Here is a 22,725-nt window from a genome sequence, read left to right as displayed (position 1 = left end):
GATGTAACAGAATGAAAGTTCTTTGCCAGGACAATTCTAGCATTCCACCGCAATCGACCCAGGAGGGCTAATAACAGGATAAAGCATGGCAGAAATAAAGGTTTGCAATACTGTTACTCCCGTAGCTCGATAAGAACCAAAATATTACAGTCATTGCTTTTCATTTGTTTACCTGTTCCAAAATCTCTCGAGACTTGAAGTCAGCAGAAATAGCCGATACTTCTGAGCAGACCTGCTGAATATTACAGTCAGCAGTTTTAGAAATGAAGCGGAACATACGATAGTTTTACGTTGATCGCAGTTGCTGACACTTAACAAACTGTGGGTCATCTTTCACTTGTTAGAAATCTTAAAATGGAGTATTATGAGAAATGCCACTGCAGTTTGCTATCTAGTCATAAAACGTAGAGAGTGCATGAAACCATGGTAAGGATTCCTCTTCCTTTCATTTCTAGACTGTGCAGCACAAGCTGGCCGAAATAAAGACGCAGGTTTGTGTGGGGCGAACGTTTATCGACAGCTGCCTGCAATTGCACACAGAACAGCGACTGGATTCTGCTACCGCTTCCATGGCCAAATACTGGTATTTGTGCTGCATTGATTTCTATGCGAGCTTCAACCATGTGCTTTAGAAGTATGAGTAATTAATGTTGTGCGCAGTTCACTCCAACAAAAATATAATGACATTTTCATATTCAGGGTATGCTACTGTCAGCCCTCCAATTTTACTCCAGTGTCATTGTGGCCATGTGAAATTTCAATGGAGCCGCACTGTAGATTTTTTTTTATTCCCTATCAGAATTTTTGTAAAGAGTATTTGTACAAAAGAAAGAATTAATTTATATAGCATCTTTAACAATCTCAGCAAGTTCCAAAACTCTTCACAACCAGTGAAGTATTTTTGAAGTGTAGTCACTGTTGTAATGTAGGGAAAATTAACGTGTAAAAATTTTTGTTCCACGTCTGCTTGAACTCTGGATAAAAACCCAGTGGTATATTAGATTACAAGATTTATCCTTGAGAAATTGGGTTGTGTCTGGAGGTTATTTTGAATTAAGTGGTTACAGAGGTAGTGGGAGCAATTAAGTAGTCTCAGAAGTAGTGTTATCACGTAGCATTGAAGAGTATTGGCTGAAATATGATATTACTTATAACACATATGATACCAATGCACTAGATATCTCTGACAACAGTGTTATTTATATGTTGAGGTGGTAGCACTTTCGCCTCTGAGTCAGAAGATCGTGGATTCAAGACTCACTCCAGATATTTGAGCACATAATCTAGGCTGGCATTTCAATGCAGTACTGAGGGAATTCTGAGCATGCACAGTTTTCAGAATGTTCCAGCATACAATCTGGGCACTAACAGGATTTGAAGGGTAGAAGGGTGTGTCTCCTCATCCTGTGAGGATTTGAGATTGTCTTGGCTTTTTCCAAAAGACTTTGAAAGAAACTGGAGATCGAATTCCCACAGCGTAAAAAAATTGTCCTTATCTCATCTGGTTCTTTAGCCAATTACCTTAAATCTGTGTTCTCTGGTTATCAACCCTCCTGCCAGTGGAAACAGTTTCTCCTTATTTACTTTATCAAAATCCTTCATGATTTTGAACGACCCTAAACTTTCTCTGTGCTAAGGGGAACAGCTTATCTCCACGTAACTGAAGTCCCTCATCCCTGGTACCATTCTAGTAAATCTCCTCTGCACCCTCACCAAGGCCTTGACATCCTTCCTAAAGTGTGATGCCCAGAATGGGACACAATACTCCAGTTGGGGCCTAACCAGTGATTTATAAAGGTTCAACATAACTTCTTTGCTTTTGTACTCTATGCCTCTTTTAAAAAGCCAAGGATTCCATATGCTTTTATAATAGCTTTCTCAAGTTGTCCTGCCATCTTTAAAGATTTGTGTGCGTAAACCCTCAGGTCTCTCTGTTCCTGCACCCCCTTTAAAATTTAGTTTATGTATGTGTATATATATATATATATATTTAGATTATAGTTTAGTCGACCTTCCTACTCTCCTGCTGCCATCCCAGGCTTGACTCCCTCTTAGATAAGCCTACAGCTTCCCTCTGTGCCTCCCTTGGCATCCTCCGAAGGGCCATCGAGGCACTCGTCGCTGCCTCCTTACGAGCAGCAACCCCAACTGTGCCCCATCGTACTCTCTCACTACATTCCCGCCAGTGCGCCTGCCAATCTCCTTCCCATCCCACTCACCCCTCCCAGCGCTGACCCTGTGCACTCTGCCAGTAGATCAGCTATCACCACCCCTCTCCGCATCTCCCTCCAGAATGCCCGTTCACTTGTGAACAAGGCCCTTGCCATCCATGAGCTTATTGTGGATGATTACATTGACATCATGGCCCTGACGGAAACCTGGCTGAGGGGTGATGACACGTTCCCCCTTAATGAAGTCTCTCCGCCTGGCTATATCTTCCAACACTTCCCCTGCCCAGACCGTCGCGGTGGTGGTGTGGCCCTTATCACCAAATCACACCTTGGTCTGTCCCCCTACTCCTCTGGCACCTTCTCCTCCTTTGAGCATCTCACCTTGTTCCACCCCTCTCACCTCCTCTTTAAAATTCTCGTTCTCTATCGCCCACCCAAGTTTCTCACCGAGATATCTTCACTCCTTTCCTCCCTCAGCCTCTGCACCGAGCGACCTCTCAACCTTGGTGATCTCAACCTCCATCTCAACTCATCATGCTCTCTCTCCTGAGTTCACTGCCCTCCTATCCTCCGTTAAACTCTCCCTCCATATAAACTCCCCTACCCATATTCACGGCCACCCTCTCGACCTTGCCAATCTTACGTGACCTCTCTACTCCCATCATCTCAATCGTGGATAAGGCCATCTCTGATCACTTCCCTGTATCCCTCTCCACCCACATCTCTCTTCCCCATCTCAATCCCACTTCCTTCTGTTCGCCCCTGGAAAAAACTCTCCCCCAGGTCACTTACAACGCCACTTTTAAATTCCCAACAATCTAGCCTTTGGCCCTCCATTCACCACAACAATTCTGCATCTATCGATCTGCTGAATCACATCCTCACCTCCACCTTTGGTGCCCTTGCCCCCATTAAAACTACTTCTCTCTCTCTCTCTCTCTCTCTCTCTCTCTCGTCAGTCCCCCTGGAATGGCCCTCATCCCAGCTCCCTTAAACTTTTATGGCGGACAACTGGTTTAGCCATTCATCCATGCCCTTGTTACTTTGAGACTCAACTATTCCAATGCTCTCCTGACCGGCCTCCCACCCTCCACCTTCTGTAAACTTGAGCTCATCCAAAACTCTGCTGCCCGTATCCTTTCTCGCACCAAGTCCCGTTCTCCCATTACCCCTGTGCTCGCTGACCTACATTTGCTCCTGGTCCGGGAATGTCTCAAATTTAAAATTCTGATCCTTGTATTCAAATCCCTCCATGGCTTCGCCCCTCCCTATTTCTATAACCTCCTCAAGCTCTATAACCCTCCGAGATCTCTGCGTTACTCCAATTCTGGCCTCTTGCGTATCCCCGATTTCATTTGCCCTTCCATTGGCGGCCGTGCCTTCAGCTGCCTAGGCCTTAAGTTCTGGAATTCCCTCCCTAAACCTCTCCGCCTCTCTATCTCTCCCTCTTCCTTTAAGATGCTCCTTAAAACCCACCTCTTTGAGCAAGCATTTGGTCACCTGTCCTAATATCTTCTGTGACTCAGTGTCAAATTTTTGCTATCGCTCCTGCGAAGCACCTTGGGATGTGTTACCACGTTAAAGGTGCTCTATAAATGCAAGTTGTTAGATGGTAAACTCAGTGAGCAGGTGTTGAATGTGGAGTGAGTCCCAAACACAACGACTGCAGGGTAGAAAAATGACAGGGTGGGGAGAGAAATTCTTCAGCTGAAGTTGAGCTTTGAGGCAGTTTTCAGGGCCGCGGAATCATGGAGCATGAGGGGCCCTGGCCATCATTTGTACCATCCGCCATTTTTTTCTTGCTTTTCTACGTATTGTACCATCACAGTTTGTTTTAATATTGCAAATATGGAACTATTTAGCCTCAGTATGTCACCTTTTACAGAACTGCCTGTGTAGATATTACACAATGTGTGTGTTTCAGGGGTTTGTCAAAGGGTTACCTAAGCTATAATGAGGATGTTTGTTATTTATCAGGTTCAAAGGATATTTTAAGGCGTAGGAATGTATAAGTACATTTAAGACCTTTTTTACTTTCTATAACTCTTGCCAAAGATCTCAAGCGCTTCACGCAATGACTTGTTTCTTAAAGTGCAGTAAATACTTTTTGTTCTGTTTGTGCAGAAGTTTAGGCTTCCACTTTCTGAATTGCCACTGGAGAGTGGAAGTAAATAAGATTATAAAAATATGATCTTCTTTGAATTGGCCTCGTGAATGTTTTTTAAAAAATTGTATTCAGTGGGCCTGGGAATTGAAGCTGAACTGGTTCTAGGTGTCACTCTGCTCATGTCAAAATACTTTTGTGTTGCTATGCAGACATACTGATCCACTGAACTGGCTCAGTGCATTTAGCAGGCCACAGGAGGGGGCAGTTGATGTGACAGCAGAATGCAAGACCTACGAAATGGTCCACATTTTCACTGTGCTGGCTCTTTGCTAGAGCAATCCAAAAATAATCTCACTGCCCCAGTCTCTACCCATAGCCCTCTGCTTCAAATATTTGTCCAATTTTCCCTTAAAAGATGCAATGGTCTCTGACTCAAAAGCTCGTACCAATGACCACTTGTCACTGATTTCCCAACCGCAGGAAATAGTCTTTCCCTACTCGCTCTACGTAGACATAATTTTAGAAACCCCTAATAAATCTCCTCTTAGCCTCCGCTGCTCCTGTGGAAATAATATCAGTATCTCAGATCTGTTATATGAACAATGGTGGACAGGAAAAGACCCTCTGGGCCATCCAGTGAATGTGATATCTTATGTATCACAGTATATAGATCCCACACCCCACACCACACCATGTGATCTCCTGGGAGAGGCGAAAAAACAGATAAAAACCCAGGCCAATTTCGGGAAAAAATCTGGGAAATTCCTCTCCGACCCTGTTGGTGATTGAAATTATTCCAAGAGATCCCTCTGCTCTGATAATTCTATACATTACCTTTTGTAAGAGGTGATCTCTGCCCCAGCCAGAAACAGGTCCAGCTCTCGCTTGAAGGAATTCAGCGAATCGGCGTCCATCGCACGAGCCAGCAGCTTGTTCCAGAGGCCCACTATTGTCTGGGAAAAGAACCACCTCCTGACATCTAACCTAGATCTGGCCTCATACAACTTAAAACTGTGACCCCTGGTCCTACCTAACCTAAAGAACCTGTCTACTGGAACACAGTCTATTCCTTTCATCATCTTATAATCCTCAATCAGATCACCCCTAAGTCTGTGCTTCTCTAAAGTGTAGAGACCCAGCTCTTTTAGCCTATCTAGATAACTAAGATGCTTTAAGGTGGGAATTAGTCTAGTGGCCCTCCTCTGCACCCTTTCTAAAGCCTCAATATCACCCACCATGTGAGGAGACCTAAGCTGGACACGGTAGTCCAACTGAGGCCTGACCAAGATCTTGGACAAGGACAAAATAGTCTGCTTAGTCTTATAGTCAATCGTTCTGTAAATGCACCCCAACACCCTAGTCGCTCTAGCTATTGCTTCACAGCATTGCTCATGAACCTTTAGCGATCTATGCACTAGAATGCCCTGATCTCTTTCTTCTCCACCTGCTTTAATGCTGCTCCCTGTTCTAACTATAGCTTCCCACCCCTGCATCATCCTGGTGAATCTACGCTGTACATTCGCTTTTTTAATCTCCTTTCTATAATGGGGAGCCCAAAACTGCATACATGCGCTAAATGTGGTCTACCCAATGTTTTGTACAAATTTCTCATTATTTCTTGTACTCTGTGCCCCAATTTATAAAACCCAAAATGGTATCATAGTTGGTGCAGCACAGGAGGAGGCCATTCGGTCCTTCGTGTCTGTGCAGGCTCTTTGAAAGAGCTATCCAATTTAGTCTCATTCCCCTGCTCTTTCCCCATAGCCCTGTAAATTTTTTCCCTTCAAGTATTGATCCAATTCCCTTTTGAAAGTTCTTTTTGAAACTGTTTCCAACACCCTTCAGGCAGTGCATTCCAATGCATTACACTCATTGCGTAAAAAAACGTTTCCTCATGTCGTCTCTGGCGCTTTTGCCGATCATCTTAAATCTGTCCCCTCTGGTTACCGACCCTTCTGCCACTGGAAACAGTTTCTCCTTATTTACTCTATCAAAACTGTTATGATTTTGAACACCTCTATCAAATCTCCTCTTAACCTTCTCTGTTCTAAGGAGAACAACCTCAACTTCTCCCGTCTCTCCACATAACTGAAGTCCCTCATCCCTGGCAGCATTCTAGTAAATCTCCTCTGCACCCTCTCCAAGGCCTTCACATCCTTCCGAAAGTGCGGTGCCCAGAATTGGACATAATACTCCAGCTGGGGCATAACATGTGTTTCATAAAGGTTTAGCATAACTTTCCTTGCTTTTTTACTCTGTGCCTCTATTAATAAAGCCCAGGATCCCGCATGCTTTTTTAACAGCCTTCTCAACTTGTCCTGCCATCTTCAAAGATTTGTGTACATATGCCCCCAGGTGTCTCTGTTCCTGCACTCGCTTTAAAATTGTACCATTTAGTTTATATTGTCTCTCTTCATTTTTCCTACCGAAATGTATCACTTCACACTTCTCAGCGTTAAATTTAATCTGCCCATTTCACCAGTCTGTCTCTGCCCACCTGAAGTCTGTTACTATCCTCCTCACTGATTACTACATTTCCAAGCTTCATGTCATCTGCAAACTTTGAAACTATATCCCCTAAGCCCAAGTCCAGGTCATTAATATACATCAAAAAGAGCAGTGGTTCTTTGGCCTTTTGTGGCTTTCTCTACCTGCACTTGCACTTTCAGGGAATTATATATTTGAACCCCTAGATCTATCTGTTCATCCACACCCTTCAGTGTCTTTCCATTGACTGTATTCTCCCATTCCTTGTTTTCTTCCAAAAATATATTGTCTCGCAATATATGTTAACTTGCACCTTCCAGTCGTCTGCCCATTGTAAACTGAACAAACAAAATGGATAATCAGTGCAACTAAAGAAAGAACTCTCTTTTATACACTGCTTTTCACGTCTTCAGGACGTCCCAAAGCACTTCACAGCCAATAAAGTACTTTTGAAGTGTAGTCACTGTTATATAGGCAAACACGGCAGCCAATTTACACACAGCAAGGTCCCACAAACAGCAAATAACCTGTTAATCAGCTCTGTTCTGATAGTGTTGGTAGAGGGAGGAAGGTTGGACAGGAATAATTAAATGAGAAAAAGAAAATTATAGAGACTACAAAGGAAAAGAAGGGGAGAGCTCAGGAGTATGATCATTTACTGAAACAAGAGATATTAGAAGTGCAAAAGCATCCTTTGAGATAAACCTAACAAAAGCTGTTAAACCCAGTACTAAAACATTCTTTCAGTATCAGACAGTACAACAGCATTTAGAGAGAAAACTAGAATTCTACAAGGTAACGATGGTGGTGAATATGAAAATGTAAAATAGTTAAATATTAATGAATATTTTCTACAAGTACTCATTAAAGAGGAAAGCAACAACTTGCTGAGCAATTTTGGAAGTGTACCGAGTATCCGAGAGAAATATTTGATGAGCAAAAAGGACTGAAGACTAACATCTGCTAGGCCAAACGGCATGTACGAGAGGTGAAATCTGTGGGGCACTGGTGAGGTTCCAGAGATCTCCCCTCCTTTTTCTTGTGGTCTCACCAGCAGAAGCAAATGTCGTACTCGTACTTAAAAAGGAGAGAACTGTGGCCCAGGCAAAGCCAGTGTTTTGATTAAAGTCATTCAAAGTCAATAGACTCAAGTCTATTTTGTTTCAAGTAATCTATTATTTCAAGCAGTTTATTTTATTTCTAATCGTAGCAGTGGGGGAACTATTGGGATAACAGTCCAATAAATAATAGTTAAAAGCTGCTTGTTTAAACAGAGAGGCTTCTCCTATCTTGTTATTATGAACTGTAGAGAGCTTTTAGTGGCTCAAGGCCATTGTATCTAAATGGTTTCCTGCAGTAACCTTTGCTGAACCTTTCTATGTAACAGCTATGTATTTTATGCTTCAATGATCTAGAAAAGAAGATTTTAAATACGTAGTCCATAAGTGAGGTTTTTAAAAAGTATTTGTCGGTAAATAAGGACACGCAGCTGGGAGGAGTTAGAGAGAGCATGTGAGAGAGCTGCACTAACATCAATAGAACTAGCCATTAATCCAAGCTAATTCCGTGATCTTAAATCAGTTTTGTTCCTGGTGGTGTCAGCTCCGTGACTCCTCTGGTTCAGCAGTTTGTGTAGTATTTTTTCAGTTAAAGCATTCACTGTGCTTAAAGACATGGAATAAAATGAAATCTAATAGGGGAAAATAAAATTCTGGTCAGATTTCTTTGGAACTGTTTGATACTTTTTAAAAGGGTTCTGATGGTGAGATCTATAGAGCACCACCACCACCATTATCATTGATGCTGTTTTCAAACTTTATTTTACTTTTCTGTGTGAATTTTAGTGCTCAATCAGGTGAGGGACATAGGCTCTGGGGAATTTGAAGCACCCAGTATCGGTGTCGAGCACTCCCAGGTCAAGTATAACATGACACTTGCAGATTAAAGCTCTGCACTGATGTGCCTCAGAAGGTACCCTCACTGCACTAGGTCCCACACCAACCTCTCTGAGCGAGATTGTCAATTTAGTGCTAATTGATGCTCCATCAGGGGCAGTTTTGTGCTGTGCACCTGTGCCGACTTGGAATTGGATTGAAACTGTCCAAATACACATTCATGTAGTTGTCGTGCATTTAACTAAACATGAAAATGTTTAATATATAAGCAGAATTAGTAAAAGTCAATCAGATGTGAAACTAAACTTGAGGAAATGACAAGTTCTGTGTTCACTGGCCACAGTACGAGTACTCCTACAGCACATTTGCTGCTAAATATGATCAGAGAAACAAATCGCATCAAAGAAGTTCGTGTCTAACTCAATAAAGAAGCATCCGTGGGAATATTTTTCTTTGGATTATTTTTGGTTCCCCTGTAACTATTTAAAATCCTCCTCCAGATTGCCTGAAGAGGAATCTATAGACCACGCCTTGTAAGGCCAACTGACCAGAGCTGTGCATTTTTATTGAAAATTCCACTTAGCAAGTACAGCTTTCTCTTTAAACTTTCTAGAAGTTTTTTAAACAAAGTTTATGCTTCGCCCCTCTTGGTGTCTCCATTATTCTCCCTCCTTTTCCTGCTCCTTTGCGCTACATCTTATTTCACGACCCAGAGGTCAGCCAGGCAACTTGCTCCCAGTTCCTCAACTGCCCTGCCCCAATCACTCTGCTGGGTTCAGGAAGTTGTGTGGAAATCATGAATGTACAGCTTTTAATTTACCCAACATTGACTTTTCTCTTGCTTAAAAGCTGTTACTAAAAACTTTGTAAAAATGAACATGAATTCTGAAAAGTAATGTACGCTTTTGTTATAGATGAGAAGTGGTGTAGGCAAGTGCTGGAATTCACCTCTGGTATGGACGCACAGCACACAAGTGGCGCTGAATTGGTAATTTCCAGCAGAGAAGTAACAGGATAGCTCGTGGCAAATAAAAGGTCCTAATGATGCAGAAGAGAGTGTTCATCTCAGGTTGCTGAAGCAACTTTCTGGGACAGTGTAGAGGAAGCTTTACTCTGTATCTACCCCGTGCTGTACCTGCCCTGGGAGTGTTTGATGGGACAGTGTAGGGGAAGCTTTACTCTGTATCTAACCCGTGCTGTACCTGCCCCTGGGAGTGCTTGATGGGACAGTGTAGAGGGAGCTTTAGAATGAGATAGAGAGTAAGATGAAGCAGAAAAAAGGGGCATATGATAGATGTCAGGTTGATAACACAAGTAAGAACCAGGCTGAATATAGAAAGTTCAGAGAGGAAGTGAAAAAGGAAATAAGAGGGGCAAAGAGAGAGTATGAGAATAGACTGGCGGCCAAACATAAAAGGGAATCCAAAAGTCTTCTATAGGCATGTAAACAGTAAACGGGTAGCAAGAGGAGGGGTGGGGCCGATTAGGGACCGATTAGGGACCAAAAAGGAGATCTACTCATGGAGGCAGAGGGGATGGCCGAGGTACTAAATGAGTACTTTGCATTTTACCAAGGAAGAAGATGCTGCCAGAGTTTCAGTAAAGGAAGATGTGGTTGAGATACTGGATGAGCTAATAAATGCTAAAGAAGGGGTATACTTAAAGGCTGGCTATACTTAAAATAGATAAGTCACCCGGTCCGGATGGGATGCATTCTAGATTGCTGAGGGAAGTAAGGGTAGAAATTGTGGAGGTGCTGGCCATAATCTTCCAAACATCCGTAGATAAGGGTGTGGTGCCAGAGGACTGGAGAATTGCAAATGTTACACCCTTGTTCAAAAAAGGGTGTAAGGATAAACCCAGCAACTACAGGCCAGTCAGTTTAACCTCGGTGGTGGAGAAACTTTTAGAAACGATAATCCGGGACAGAATTAACAGTCACTTGGACAAGGGTGGATTGATTAGGGAAAGCCAGCATGGATTTGTTAAAGGTAAATTGTGTTTAACCAACTTGATAGAGTTTTTTGATGAGGTAACTGAGAGGGTCGATGAGGGCAATGCGGTTGATGTGGTGTATGTGGACTTTCAAAAGGCTTTTGATAAAGTGCCGCATAATAGTGTCATCAAGATTCTAGCCCATGGAATAAAAGGGGGCAGTAGCAACATGGATACAAAATTGGCTAAGTGACAGGTAACAGAGAGTAGTGGTGAACGGTTGTTTCTCGGACTGGAGGGAGGTGTACAGTGGTGTTCCCCAGGGGTCAGTGCTGGGACCGCTGCTTTTCTTGATATATATTAATGACTTGGACTTGGGTGTACAGGGAACAATTTCCAAATTTGCAAATGACACAAAACTTGGAAGTGTTGTGAACAGTGAGGAGGATAGTGATAGACTTCAAGAGGATATAGACAGACTGGTGGAATGTGCGGACACGTGGCAGATGAAATTTAACGTAGAAAAATGCGAAGTGATACATTTTGGTAGAAAGAACGAGGAGAGGTGATATAAACTAGAGGGCACAATTCTAAAAAGGGTATAGGAACACAGAGATCTGGGGGTATATGTGCACAAATCATTGAAAGTGGCAGGGCAGTATGAGAAAGCGATTAAAAAAGCATACGGGATCCTGGGCTTTATAAATAGAGGCATAGAGTACAAAAGCAAGGAAGTCATGATGAACTTTTATAAAACCCACTAGTTCGACCACAACTGGAGAATTGTGTCTAGTTCTGGGCACTGCACTTCAGGAAAGATGTGAAGGCCTTCGACAGAGTGCAGAAAAGATTTACTAGAATGATTCCAGGAATGAGGGACTTTAGTTACGTGGATAGACTGGAGAAGCTGGGGTTGTTCTCCTTGGGACAGAGACGGTTGTGAGGAGATTTGGTAGAGGTATTCAAAATCATGAAGGGTCTAGACAGAGTAGATAGAGAGAAACTATTCCCATTGGTGGAAGGGTGAAGAACCAGAGGACACAGATTTAAGGTGATTGGCAAAAGAACCAAAGGTGACATGAGGAAAAACTTTTTTACACAGCGAGTGGTTAGGATCTGGAATACACTGCCTGAGTGGGTGGTGGAGGCAGATTCAATCATGGCCTTCAAAAGGGAACTGGATAAGTACTTGAAAAGAAAAAATGTGCAGGGCTACGGGGACAAGGCGGGGGAGTAGGACTAGCTGGATTGCTCTTGCATAGAGCCGGCACGGACTCGATGGGCCGAATGGCCTCCTTCCGTGTTGTAACCTTTCTATGATTTGATGAATCTACCCTTTGCGATACCTGATCTGGAAGTGTTTGATGCTGACACTCAGGCATGTGTAATGGAAAATTTTCCACCCCCTGCACCAAGATTCCTCACCTTGATGAGTACAAAACTCACAAACAAAAAGTCCGGATAACTTTGAAAGCAGAAAAAGAAACCATGTAGAGGAAGACATGCAATTGCACTGATGTAAGTTTAATCTGTTGAGCTGCTTTTTTTTTGTCTTCCCCAAAGCGGGAACGTAGCTTGCCCTGCCTAGGTAGTGGACGGAATTGTCCAACTGCAGTAGTTTCTCTCTGTTCCTCAGTGACAAAATACTTTTAAAAAGCTCACTTGTGGGAGCTGTATTGTTGGGACGGGCTTCATCTGAACCGTGCTGGGGCCAGTGTTCTGGCGAATCGTATAAGTAGGGCGGTAGAGAAGGCTTTAAACTAAATAATGGGGGTGAGGGATCAAGTAAGGGAAGATGTGATAAATTAAATAAAGAAGACAAGGCAAGACAGCAAGGTAGCAATAAGGGAAATGATAATCAGAGAGTGGCAGGAAGGGACAAAGCATGCAAACTTAAGAGTGCGCCAGCAGATAAGGCTAGAGGTTGCAAAAATAGTAAAAAGACAGCACTAAAGACTTTGTATCTGAATGCGCGTAGCATTCATAGCAAAATGGATGAATTGACAGCTCAAATAGAAATAAATATGTACGATCTGATAACCATTATAGAGACATGACTGCAAGATGACAAAGATTGGAACCTGAATATTCAAGGGTACTTGACATTTCGGCAGGACAGGAAGCTAGGAAAAGGTTGAGGGGTAGCTCTGTTAATTAAGGATGACATGAGTGTAATAGAGAGAAATGACCTTAGTTCTAAAGACCAAGATGTAGAATCAGTTTGGGTAGAGGTAAGAAACAGTAAAGGCAAGAAGTCACTTGTGGGAGTAGTTTATAGGCCCCCTAACAGTAACCACATTGTAGGACAGGATATACTGGAACAAATAATGGGGGCTTGTGAGAAAGGAACAGCGATAATCATGGGTGATTTTAATCTACATATAGATTGGACGAATCTGATTGGCAAAGGTAGCCTGGTGGATGAGTTCATAGAGTGCTTTTGGGACAGTTTCTTAGAGCAGCACATTCTAGAGCCAACCAGAGAGCAGGCTATTCTAGATCTGGTAATGTATAATGAGACAGGATTAATTAATGACCTCATTGTAAAGGAGCGTCTAGGTAGCAGTGATCATAATATGATTGAATTTCACATTCAGTTTGAGGGAGAGAAGAGTAAGTCTAAGACTAGTGTTTTAAACTTAAATAAGGGCAATTATGAGGGCATGAAGACAGAGCCGGCTTAAGTGAACTGGGAAATTAGGTTAAGGGATAGGTCAGTAGAGATGCAGTGGCAGACATTTAATGAGATATTTCATAACACTCAGCAAAGACACATTCCAGTGAGAAAGAAAGACTCTAGGGGAAGGACGTACCATCCGTGGATAACTAAGGAAGTTGAAGATAGTATCAAATTGAAAGAAAAAGCATACAATTCCGTGAAGATTAGTGGCAGGTCAGAAGATTGGACAGAATATAAAACACAGCAGAGAATGACTAAAAGAATAATAAGGAGGGAGAAATTAGCGTACGAGAGAAAGCTAGTTAAAATAAAAAAAAGAGCTAGTAAGAGTTTCTACGGGTATTTATAAAGGAAAAGAGTAAGTAAAGTGAGCGTTGGTCCTTTAGAGAGTGAGTTTGGAGAATTAATAATGGAGAATAAGGAAATGGCAGATGAACTGAACAGATATTTTGCATCCGTCTTCACTGTAGAGGATGCAAATAACATGCCAGAAATAATTGTAAATCAAGAGGTGAAAGGGAGGGAGGAAATTAAAACATTTAACAGTGAAAGGGTTCTGAAAAAATTATTAGAACTAAAAGCTGACAAGTCCCCAGGTCCTGACTGACTTCATCCTAGGGTCTTAAAAGAAGTGGCTGCAGAGGTAGTAGATGCATTGGTATTAATTTTCCAAAATTCCCTAGATTCTGGAAGGGTCCCATCAGATTGGAAAATAGTGAATGTAACTCCTCTTTTCAAGAAAGGAGGGAGACAGAAAGCAGGGAACTACAGGCCAGTTAGCTTAACATCTGTCATAGGGAAAATGGTAGAATCTTTTATTAAGGAGATTATAACAGGGCACTTAGAAAATCTCAATGCAATCAGGCAGAATCAACAAGGCTTTGTGAAAGGGAAATCGTGTTTGACTATTTATTAGAGTTCTTTGAGGAAGTAACAAGCAACGTGGATAAAGGGGGTCCTGTGGATGTGGTGTACTTGGGATTTCCAGAAGGCTTTTGACAAGGTGCCACATTAAAGGCTACGACACAAAATAAGAGCTCATGGTGAAGGGAGTAACATATTAGCATGGATAAAGGATTGGTTAGCTAACAGGAAACAGAGAGTAGGCATAAATGGGTCATTTTCAGGTTGGCAAGATGTAACGAGTGGAGTGCCACAGGGATCAGTGCTTGGGCCTCAACTATTTACAATCTATATCAATGACTTGGATGAAGGGACCGAATGTATGATTGCTAAGTTTGCTGATGACACAAAGGTAGGTAGGAAAGTAAGTTGTTAAGAGGACATAAGGAGTCAGCAAAGGGATAGAGATAGATTAAGTGAGTGGGCAAAAATTTGGCAGATGGAGTATAATGTGGGAAAATGTGAACTTGTCCACTTTGGCAGGTAGAATAGAAAAGCAGTATATTATTTAAATGGAGAGAGATTGCAGAACTCTGAGGTACAGAGGGACCTGGGTGCCCTTGTACATGAATCACAAAAAGTTAGTATGCAGGTACAGCAAGTGATTAGGAAGGCAAATGGAATGTTGTCATTTATTGCAAGGGGAATGGAATATAAAAGTAGAGATGTTTTGCTACAGTTGTACAGGTGAGACCACATCTAGAATACTGTGTGCAGTTTTGGTTTCCTTATTTAAGAAAGGACATAATTGCTTTGGAGGTTCACTTGACTGATTCCTGGGATGAGGGGGTTATCTTATGAGGAAAGGTTGGACAAATTGGGCCTGTATACATTGGAGTTTAGAAGAATGAGAGGTGATCTTATTGAAACATATAAGATCCTGAGGGGGCTTGAAGGAGTAGATGCTGAGAGGATGTTTCCCCTGCTGGGAGAGACTAAAACTAGGGGCCACAGTTTAAAAATAAGGAGTCTCCCATTTAAGATGGAGATGAGGAGACATTTTTTTCTCTGAGGGTCGTGAGTCTGTGGAACTCCCTTCCCCAGAGAACGATGGAGACAGGGTCATTGAATATTTTTAAGACTGAGTTCGATAGATTCCTGATTAACAAGGGAGTCAAAGGTTATAGTGGGTAGACGGGAAAGTAGGGTTGAGGTCACAATCAGATCAGCCATGATCGTATCAAATGGCAGAGCAGGCTCGAGAGGCCGAATGGCCTACTCCTGCTCTTAATTCGTATGTTCGTATGCTCGTTTGTTGTTATCAACTAAGATCTTGCTTTTGTTTTATTGGTCAGTCTGTGGTAATGCTGCTGAACATTTAAATTAGTTCCAAGCTTTTTAAAAATGATATGCTGTAATTCATTGAGAACACTCGGTGAGCTTCCCCAATAGGGTCGATGTTTAATGCAATGTAACTGAGCCACACAAACCGCATGGTTCTGGGTTCAGTTTCTGACGTGTGCTGAGTTGGCTGATTGCAACTGGGCAGGGATGGGGTGGTGTATGATACCATTGGCTTTAGCACACCCAGGTTACGGAGTGAGTAATCAACCAGGGACATGTACATCTTTGGCTGGCGGGTGCAGACGGCAGCTTGGCTGACCAAATAGCCTGCTGGCACCACTGTCTGTGCTCGTGCTTGAAGACTGGTCATTTGGACAGGGTTCAGGAGGGCACCCCATACCCCTTGAAATGCATCTCAGTGGGAGAAAATTGGCAATAAAAGTCACTTGGTGATTCTATAAAGGAGGTGTTCTGGTAATGAGATGGCCTTAATGGTGTCTGACAGCTTTATGAATGATGTCGCTGGATTTGAAAGAACAATACTTACATTTAATATTTTTTTAATAGGGCTTCTGAGCTCCAGAATAATGTAGCCAACCAGTGTGTACAACTTCACGGTGGATGGGGATACATGTGGGAATACCCAATTGCTAAGTAAGTCCTAATTTATGTGATCATTAAAGGGAAAAGCAAGTCCGGGGGAAGTACTTTTTGTTCAAAGTACTCTCCGCTGTCTATTGAAAGTGTACTGGTAAATCTATTGTGCTGTTGGTCACAGTATGTCAGATGATACTTTGTTTTCTAAGAATAGAAGGCTGCAAAGTATAATTAATTAAAGGGAAGCGGAGGTCGTTCAGAGTGTAAATGTTGGAGGTTGGAATGTGCTTATCAGTTTCGGGCAGGAGATTAGAAGTACAGGTTAGAAACAACCAGCATTTTAAGATTGTTTTGCATTTGTAATAAAGAGCGATGTTTTTACAAGTTGATGTGCAGTTTTTAAAAAATTTTGTCGATAGGTATCTATATTAACAGCATTGTGAGCCACTCGAGTCTGGAGACTGGTTATGTTTAGCTGCTAACCTGGCCTGTCCCTTTAAAGCTGCTGCTCTATTTACTGACCTCAATCCAAGTAATTGTAGTTGCTTGTAAATTGGTGAGGTCAGTAAATTTCAGCACACAAACCCAGGATGAAATCCCTGTCTTTTTTTTGCATCTGTGACTAAGTCTCACACATGACAGGCACATGCCAGATGCAAAATATTTTTGTACAAAAGGAATCAAAACCTTAAATTACAGATAAAGCACATTTTCAACTGAAACTACCAATGAAAAATTATGAACGAAGATCCTTATTCTTACTGAGAGATTTCCTTCTACAAACTTCAAAATTCCTGGAAAATATTTTCTTCATGATGCCTGCTCCTCACTTGCTTTCTTCATTCTCAATTTACACTACATGCCCATGCTAGACCGCAGCCTCCCCAGCTTAATGTTTGTATCAGCTTCCAACCATGTACTTACTACCTGTCAGCAGTTGGCCCTGATACTCAGAGTCTTTTCCCCCCAAACCTCACTGCACATAACTCAGTCTATATTTCTGATGTGGCATCCACAAATTCACTAAAAGTAGTATTAATACTGTCTTTGGCTTTGAATACTTCTGAGTAGTGAGGGGAACAGTATCTGAGGAGAGGGACCATTTACAATGTCAGCTTGCATGGGGGCTAGGAAGGCAAATTGAGTGGTTAGCAATTTACTGGGAACAGGGTCAAGGGAGCAGGAAGTATCTCTCATGGATGAGATAGGAGAGAGACGGGGGTTCAGGGCTAGGGCAGTGGGAGCCTGGCGGAGGTTTGGTTTGGTGGAGAAAGGGGAGGAAAGCAGCAGAGGGGGCAAATGGATGGTTGCTATCTTGATGACAAAGAAGTCCATGTGCTCCTCGCACGGTGGAGGGGACAGGGGAGAGAGGTTTAAGGAGACAGTTGGTAGCAGAGAAAAGAAGACAGGGATTATCTTTGCTCTACAGTATGATCCAAGAGTAGAGGGTGGTTTTGGCAAGGAAAATGAGGCTCGATAATGAATGACGTGGTCTACCCAGATGTAAACCAGTTGTATGCCAGGTATGCTCAAATCTGCATCCCTTGCACTTGAGTGAGTGAAGGCGGGGGCCATACCAGGGGGAACCACCAGGATGGGAGGCAGTGAAGTGAAAAATTGTTTCCACTGCTTGGTGAATTAGTAACAAGGGGGCATAGACTCGGGATTACCCTAGAAGAACAAAAGGAGATATTAGAAGAAATGTTTTCACTCATAAGGTTTATAGAATATGTAATGCTTTATCATAAGTAACTATTGAACCAGACAATAACCTTATTTAAAAGGAAATTGGGTGAATATTTGCCAAAGAATATGAAAGGATACGGGGAAAGGGCAAGAAATTAGATTGTAGGAAATGGCTCCAGTTGAAAAGTTGGTCCAGGCATAACAGGATGAACAGCCTCCTCCAGTGCTGTAAATTCTGTGATTCCCTGCTCCCCGCTCAATCTCCCATTCCCATGAAGTCCCACTTTCCTATTTGCCTGGCCATCTGAGAGAGTGGGGGAGTGAATTTGGCAGAAGCGTGCTTCCCCAAACTCCAGTTCATAGAATCATAGAACGAGGCCATTCGGCCCATCTTGCCTGTGCCGGCTCTTTGAATGAGCTATCCAATTAGTCCCACTTCCCTGCTCTTTCCCCATGGCCCTACAGATTTTTCCCCTTCAGGTATTTATTCATTTCCTTTTTGAAAATTATTATTGAATTTGCTTCTACCACCTTTTCAGGCAGTGCATTCCGGATCATAACTTGCTGTGTGTAAAAAAAAAAAAAAAAAATCTTTCCTCGTCTCCCCTATGGTTCTTTTGCCATTCACCTTAAATCTGTCCCCTCTGGTTACCGATCCTTCTGCCATTGGAAACATTTTCTCCTTATTTACTCTATCAAAACCCTTCTTGATTTTGAACACCTCTATTAGATCTCCCCTTAATGTTCTCTGCTCTAAGGAGAACAATCTCAGTTTCTCCAGTCTCTCCACGTAACTGAAGTCCCTCATCCCTGGTTCCATTTAATTCACATTTAGCTCTCCATTTTTTCACGTTACTTATCTGCGAGTGGCTGCAACACAAAGAAAATAATGACCAGTTTTCCAGCCCGGGCCTGCTCCCTTTAGAAACTTCCGCTTCACTTCCTGCGTTGCCGTGTTTATTTAAACTTCTCAGCCACTGTACCTCCCATGACACCACTCAGACTCTGCAAGTAGCGAGACCCAGCACATCAGAATCTGCCACCACAGATATTCATTAAAGCAAAACGAACGACAGTTGTGTTGCACTGCAAACAGTGCGTTAAATACTTCACTTGCACCTTTGGTCGAAATCTGGGTCTTACAATAACAATGAGATGCAAAAGTGGCAGAGCGGAATCACCTGAAGCGTTCAGCAAAAGACTTGCGGGGATTGAGTTCAACCATCCAGGTAGAGGAAGCAGTAGGTATTAGTTAGAGGATTGATGTCAGGCTAGGGGGGGTGGTGTAGCATGGATTGATCTGGCGATTGGTGCTGGGGCCTGCACTATTTCTGATCTGCATAAACAACGTGGACCCAGAAACGTAATGTAAGCTGGCCAGATTGTCAATGGCACCAATCAAAGGGGCCTATAGAGTCTGATGAAGCAGCCAAGAGGTTACAGAAGGACTGAGACAATATTTACAAGTGGGCAGAACAATGATAGATAAAATTCAATACAAATAAGTGTAAGATCCTGCACATTGGAAGCAAAAAACTTAATGGTGTGAAACTAACTAGGGGAAGAGGCTGAAAGTGATTTAGGACTGAACAATGTGTTGGAACAAAAAGCAAAATATTGCAGATACTGGAAATGAAACAAAGAAAATGTTGGAAGCGCTCGGGTCAGACAGCATCTGTGGAGAGAACAGACAAAGTTGATGTTTCAGGTGTGAACTCTTTGGTCATATCGTGCAGTTTTCACAATGAACAGCATTTAAAAAGGAACAGAACAAAGGAAAGGGGGAAGGGAAAGCACACATCCAGTCATTGCAAAGGAGCAATCAACAAGCATACCGAATGCAGAAGTAAATCAGCATAAGTCTGACTGCATCACACTCAAGCTGCAATATTGCTCTGATCATGCCTCACCCCCAATGTGATCAGCTCTGCTCACTGAGGTACAAAGAAGAAATCGAAGCCCAGGAAATGGTTCAGAGAAGGATCACGAGGCTAATCCTTAGTGTCAGAGGACTGAGTTCTGAGGAAAGGTTAGAAAAGAAGGACTGTACAGCTGTGAAAGGAGACAAATGAGAAGGGACTTTATAATGTGTATAAGATGTTAAGTGGAATAGAAAAGACTAATCCTGTGCCACTATTTAAGTTAAACCACGATTGCAGGACAAGAGGACATAGGAACAAACTGGGAAAAGGCTACTATTATTCAGAGTGATAATACATGGAAGGGGAATGGAAGCAAAACTTCTGGAGTCATTCAAAAGGCAGTTCAGTGCTGTGATGGAAGATTTGTAGGTTTTCAATGAAGGCACACACTAGATGGGCTGAATGACCTTCCTCACTTGGACGTATCTTTGCCAACCCCATTGGCACCAACACCACTGAGGCCATAATCTGTTGCTCACTCTGGGCCTCCCACTGCTTGCTCCCTCGGTCTGGGATTTGACGTTAAACCGAGGCCCAGTCTGCCCCCTCGGGTGGATGTAAAAGATCCCATGGCACTATTTCGAAGAAGAGCAGGGGAGTTCTCCCCAGTTCCCTGTCCAATATTTATCCCTCAACCAACACCAGCAAAAACAAATTATCTGGTCATTATCACATTGCTGTTTGTGGGAGCTTGCTGTGTGCAAATTGGCTGCCGCGTTTCCGACATTACAACAGTGACTACATTTCAAAAGTACTTTATTGGCTGTAAAGCGTTTTTGGACATCCTGAGGTCGTGAAAGGTGCTATATAAATCCAAGTTCTTTCTTTGCAGCCTCAAACCTGCTCTCCTGCTTGCTCTTAGATTTCTGCTCCTCAGGCTGTGAGCAACATCATGGGTGATTTACTAATAAAAATATTCCTATGACATCTTTTAAGTACATCCGGTGTCTTGCCCCATTGGAGACCTGCCATATCCTACCTGACCTGCAACAAAAGTTCTACTTAGGAATGTTACGGTACAGCAGACACATGAATGGGTTCTTCATAAGAACATAAGAACATAAGAAATTGGAGCAGGAGTAGGCCAATCGGCCCCTCGAGCCTGCTCCGCCATTCAATAAGATCATGGCTGATCTGATCCCAACCACAAATCTAAAGAACACAAGAAGTCGGAGCAGGACCCGGCCACATAGCCCCTGGGCCCTCTCCGCCACCCACAGGGCATTGACCGATCCGAACTCAGCTTCATGTCCAATTTCCTGCCCGCTCCCCATAACCCCTAATTCCCTTTACTTCTAGGAAACTGTCTATTTCTGTTTTAAATTTATCTAATGATGTAGCTTCCACAGCTTCCTGGGGCAGCAAATTCCACAGACCTACCACCCTCTGAGTGAAGAAGTTTCTCCTCATCTCAGTTTTGAAAGAGCAGCCCCTTATGGGCTTTTTTGTCAAAATTAACTTTGTCCATTTAGTCTGTTTACTGGGTCTCCTGAGTTCTATTAACTTGTCAGCAGCTTTTGAGTTTCTGATAAATTTATGATTCAGATCAGAATTCCTCTCAGATTACTCCTTAACTATAACAACACTAGATAGCAATAATGCTGTCTAGATCTGGCTGAGAATTTATACACAATCTGGTGGCAATATTTATAGCATTGAGTCTAACCAGGGCAGTATTAGCTGTTCTTGTTACTTATTGTCTGATGCAAAAGACCTGATCATGGAGACATCCTGCAGATTTTTTTTTATTGAGAAACCATTGAAAAGGGCCAAGGCCCACAGGGCAGCATGACACCAGTGTTAAAAAGATGAGAGCTTTGAGATCCTGGAAAAGAACGAGTTAGAGTAGAAGTCATGGTAATGACTTTTGATTCCATCACAGTGAGGAGGAGTGTTTATGACAGTGTATTTGAACTTTAGTTGGCACAAGAGAAGAACATTTAGGGTAGCATTGACAATCATATCGATAAAGGTTGCAAAGCAGCGAACAAATGTTTGGGGCAGGTGAAGTTATTTTTGTATTCTGTCCAGGAGTGCAAAAGAGGTTTTCGAAGAGCTGCCCTAAACAGTCATTTATACAGTCAATTGGAGAGTAGAGCAGAGTCGGTTTCCGGCTAGCAAATTCAGAGGTAACACTCTGGATTTCTACACACCTCTATGGTGAAGAGTTTGCTATCAGATTGTAAAGAAATCTGATATCAGAAATAAAGGTGAAATTGCTAGCCAGTTTCTCTATGTTGGTTTGCACTCACAGCAAATGATGCTTAGAATCATAGAATGATACAGCACCGAAGGAGGCCTTTTGGCCCATCGTGCCTCTGCCGGCATTTTGAAAGAGCTATCCAATTAGTCCCAGTCCCCTGCTCTTTCCCCATAGCCCTGCATTTTTCCCCTTCAAGTATTTAACCAATTTTTTTTTTTAATAACTTCCCTTCTTAAAGTTGTTATTGAATCTGCTTCCCACCACCCTTTCAGACAGTGTGTTCCAGATCATAACATGGAGTATTGTGCACAGTTCTGGTCTCCATATTATAGAAAGAATTGTAAGGCATTGGAGAAGGTGCAAAAAGAATTTACAAGGATGATACCCGAACTGAGGGGATAAACTTATCAGGAAAGACTGAATAGGTTGGGGCTCTTTTCTCTAGAAAAGAGAAGGCAGAGGGGTGACCTGATAGAAGTCTTTAAGATAATGAAAAGGTTTGATAAGGTAGACGTAGAGAAGATATTTCCACTTGTGGGGGAATCCAAAACAAGAGATCATAAATATAAAATAGTTGCTAATAAATCCAATAGGGAATTCAGGAGAAACATCTTTACCCAAAGAGTGGTGAGAATGTGGAACTCGCTACCACAAGGAATAGTTGAGGCCAATAGCATAGATGGATTTAAGGGAAGCTAGATAAGCACATGAGGGAGAAAGGAATAGAAGGGTATCCTGATAGGGTTAGATGAAGTAGGGAGGGAGGAGGCTCATGTGGAGCATAAAGGCTGGCATAGACCAGTTGGGCCGAATGGCCTATTTCTGTGCTGCAGTTTCTCGCTGTGTAAAAAAAAT

The 22,725-nt window shown here is 42.6% G+C and overlaps 1 protein-coding gene across 2 annotated transcripts in view; it reads left to right on the top strand.

Annotated features, from left to right (window-relative positions):
* The window catches only part of acadl (acyl-CoA dehydrogenase long chain), a 101,593-nt gene that overhangs the window by 70,402 nt on the left and 8,466 nt on the right, over positions 1–22,725 (top strand). The window contains exons 9-10 of one of the 2 annotated variants that reach the window (XM_067988150.1): positions 456–583; positions 16,030–16,116. In XM_067988150.1, the coding sequence (XP_067844251.1) occupies positions 456–583; positions 16,030–16,116 (215 nt within the window). The remainder of the gene's footprint in view (positions 1–455; positions 584–16,029; positions 16,117–22,725) is intronic. The other variant, XM_067988152.1, reaches the window with a different exon arrangement.

Source organism: Heptranchias perlo, chromosome 7 (genome assembly GCF_035084215.1).
Source record: "Heptranchias perlo isolate sHepPer1 chromosome 7, sHepPer1.hap1, whole genome shotgun sequence".
NCBI lineage: Eukaryota > Metazoa > Chordata > Chondrichthyes > Hexanchiformes > Hexanchidae > Heptranchias > Heptranchias perlo.
This window is presented reverse-complemented; position numbering and strand designations above follow the sequence as displayed.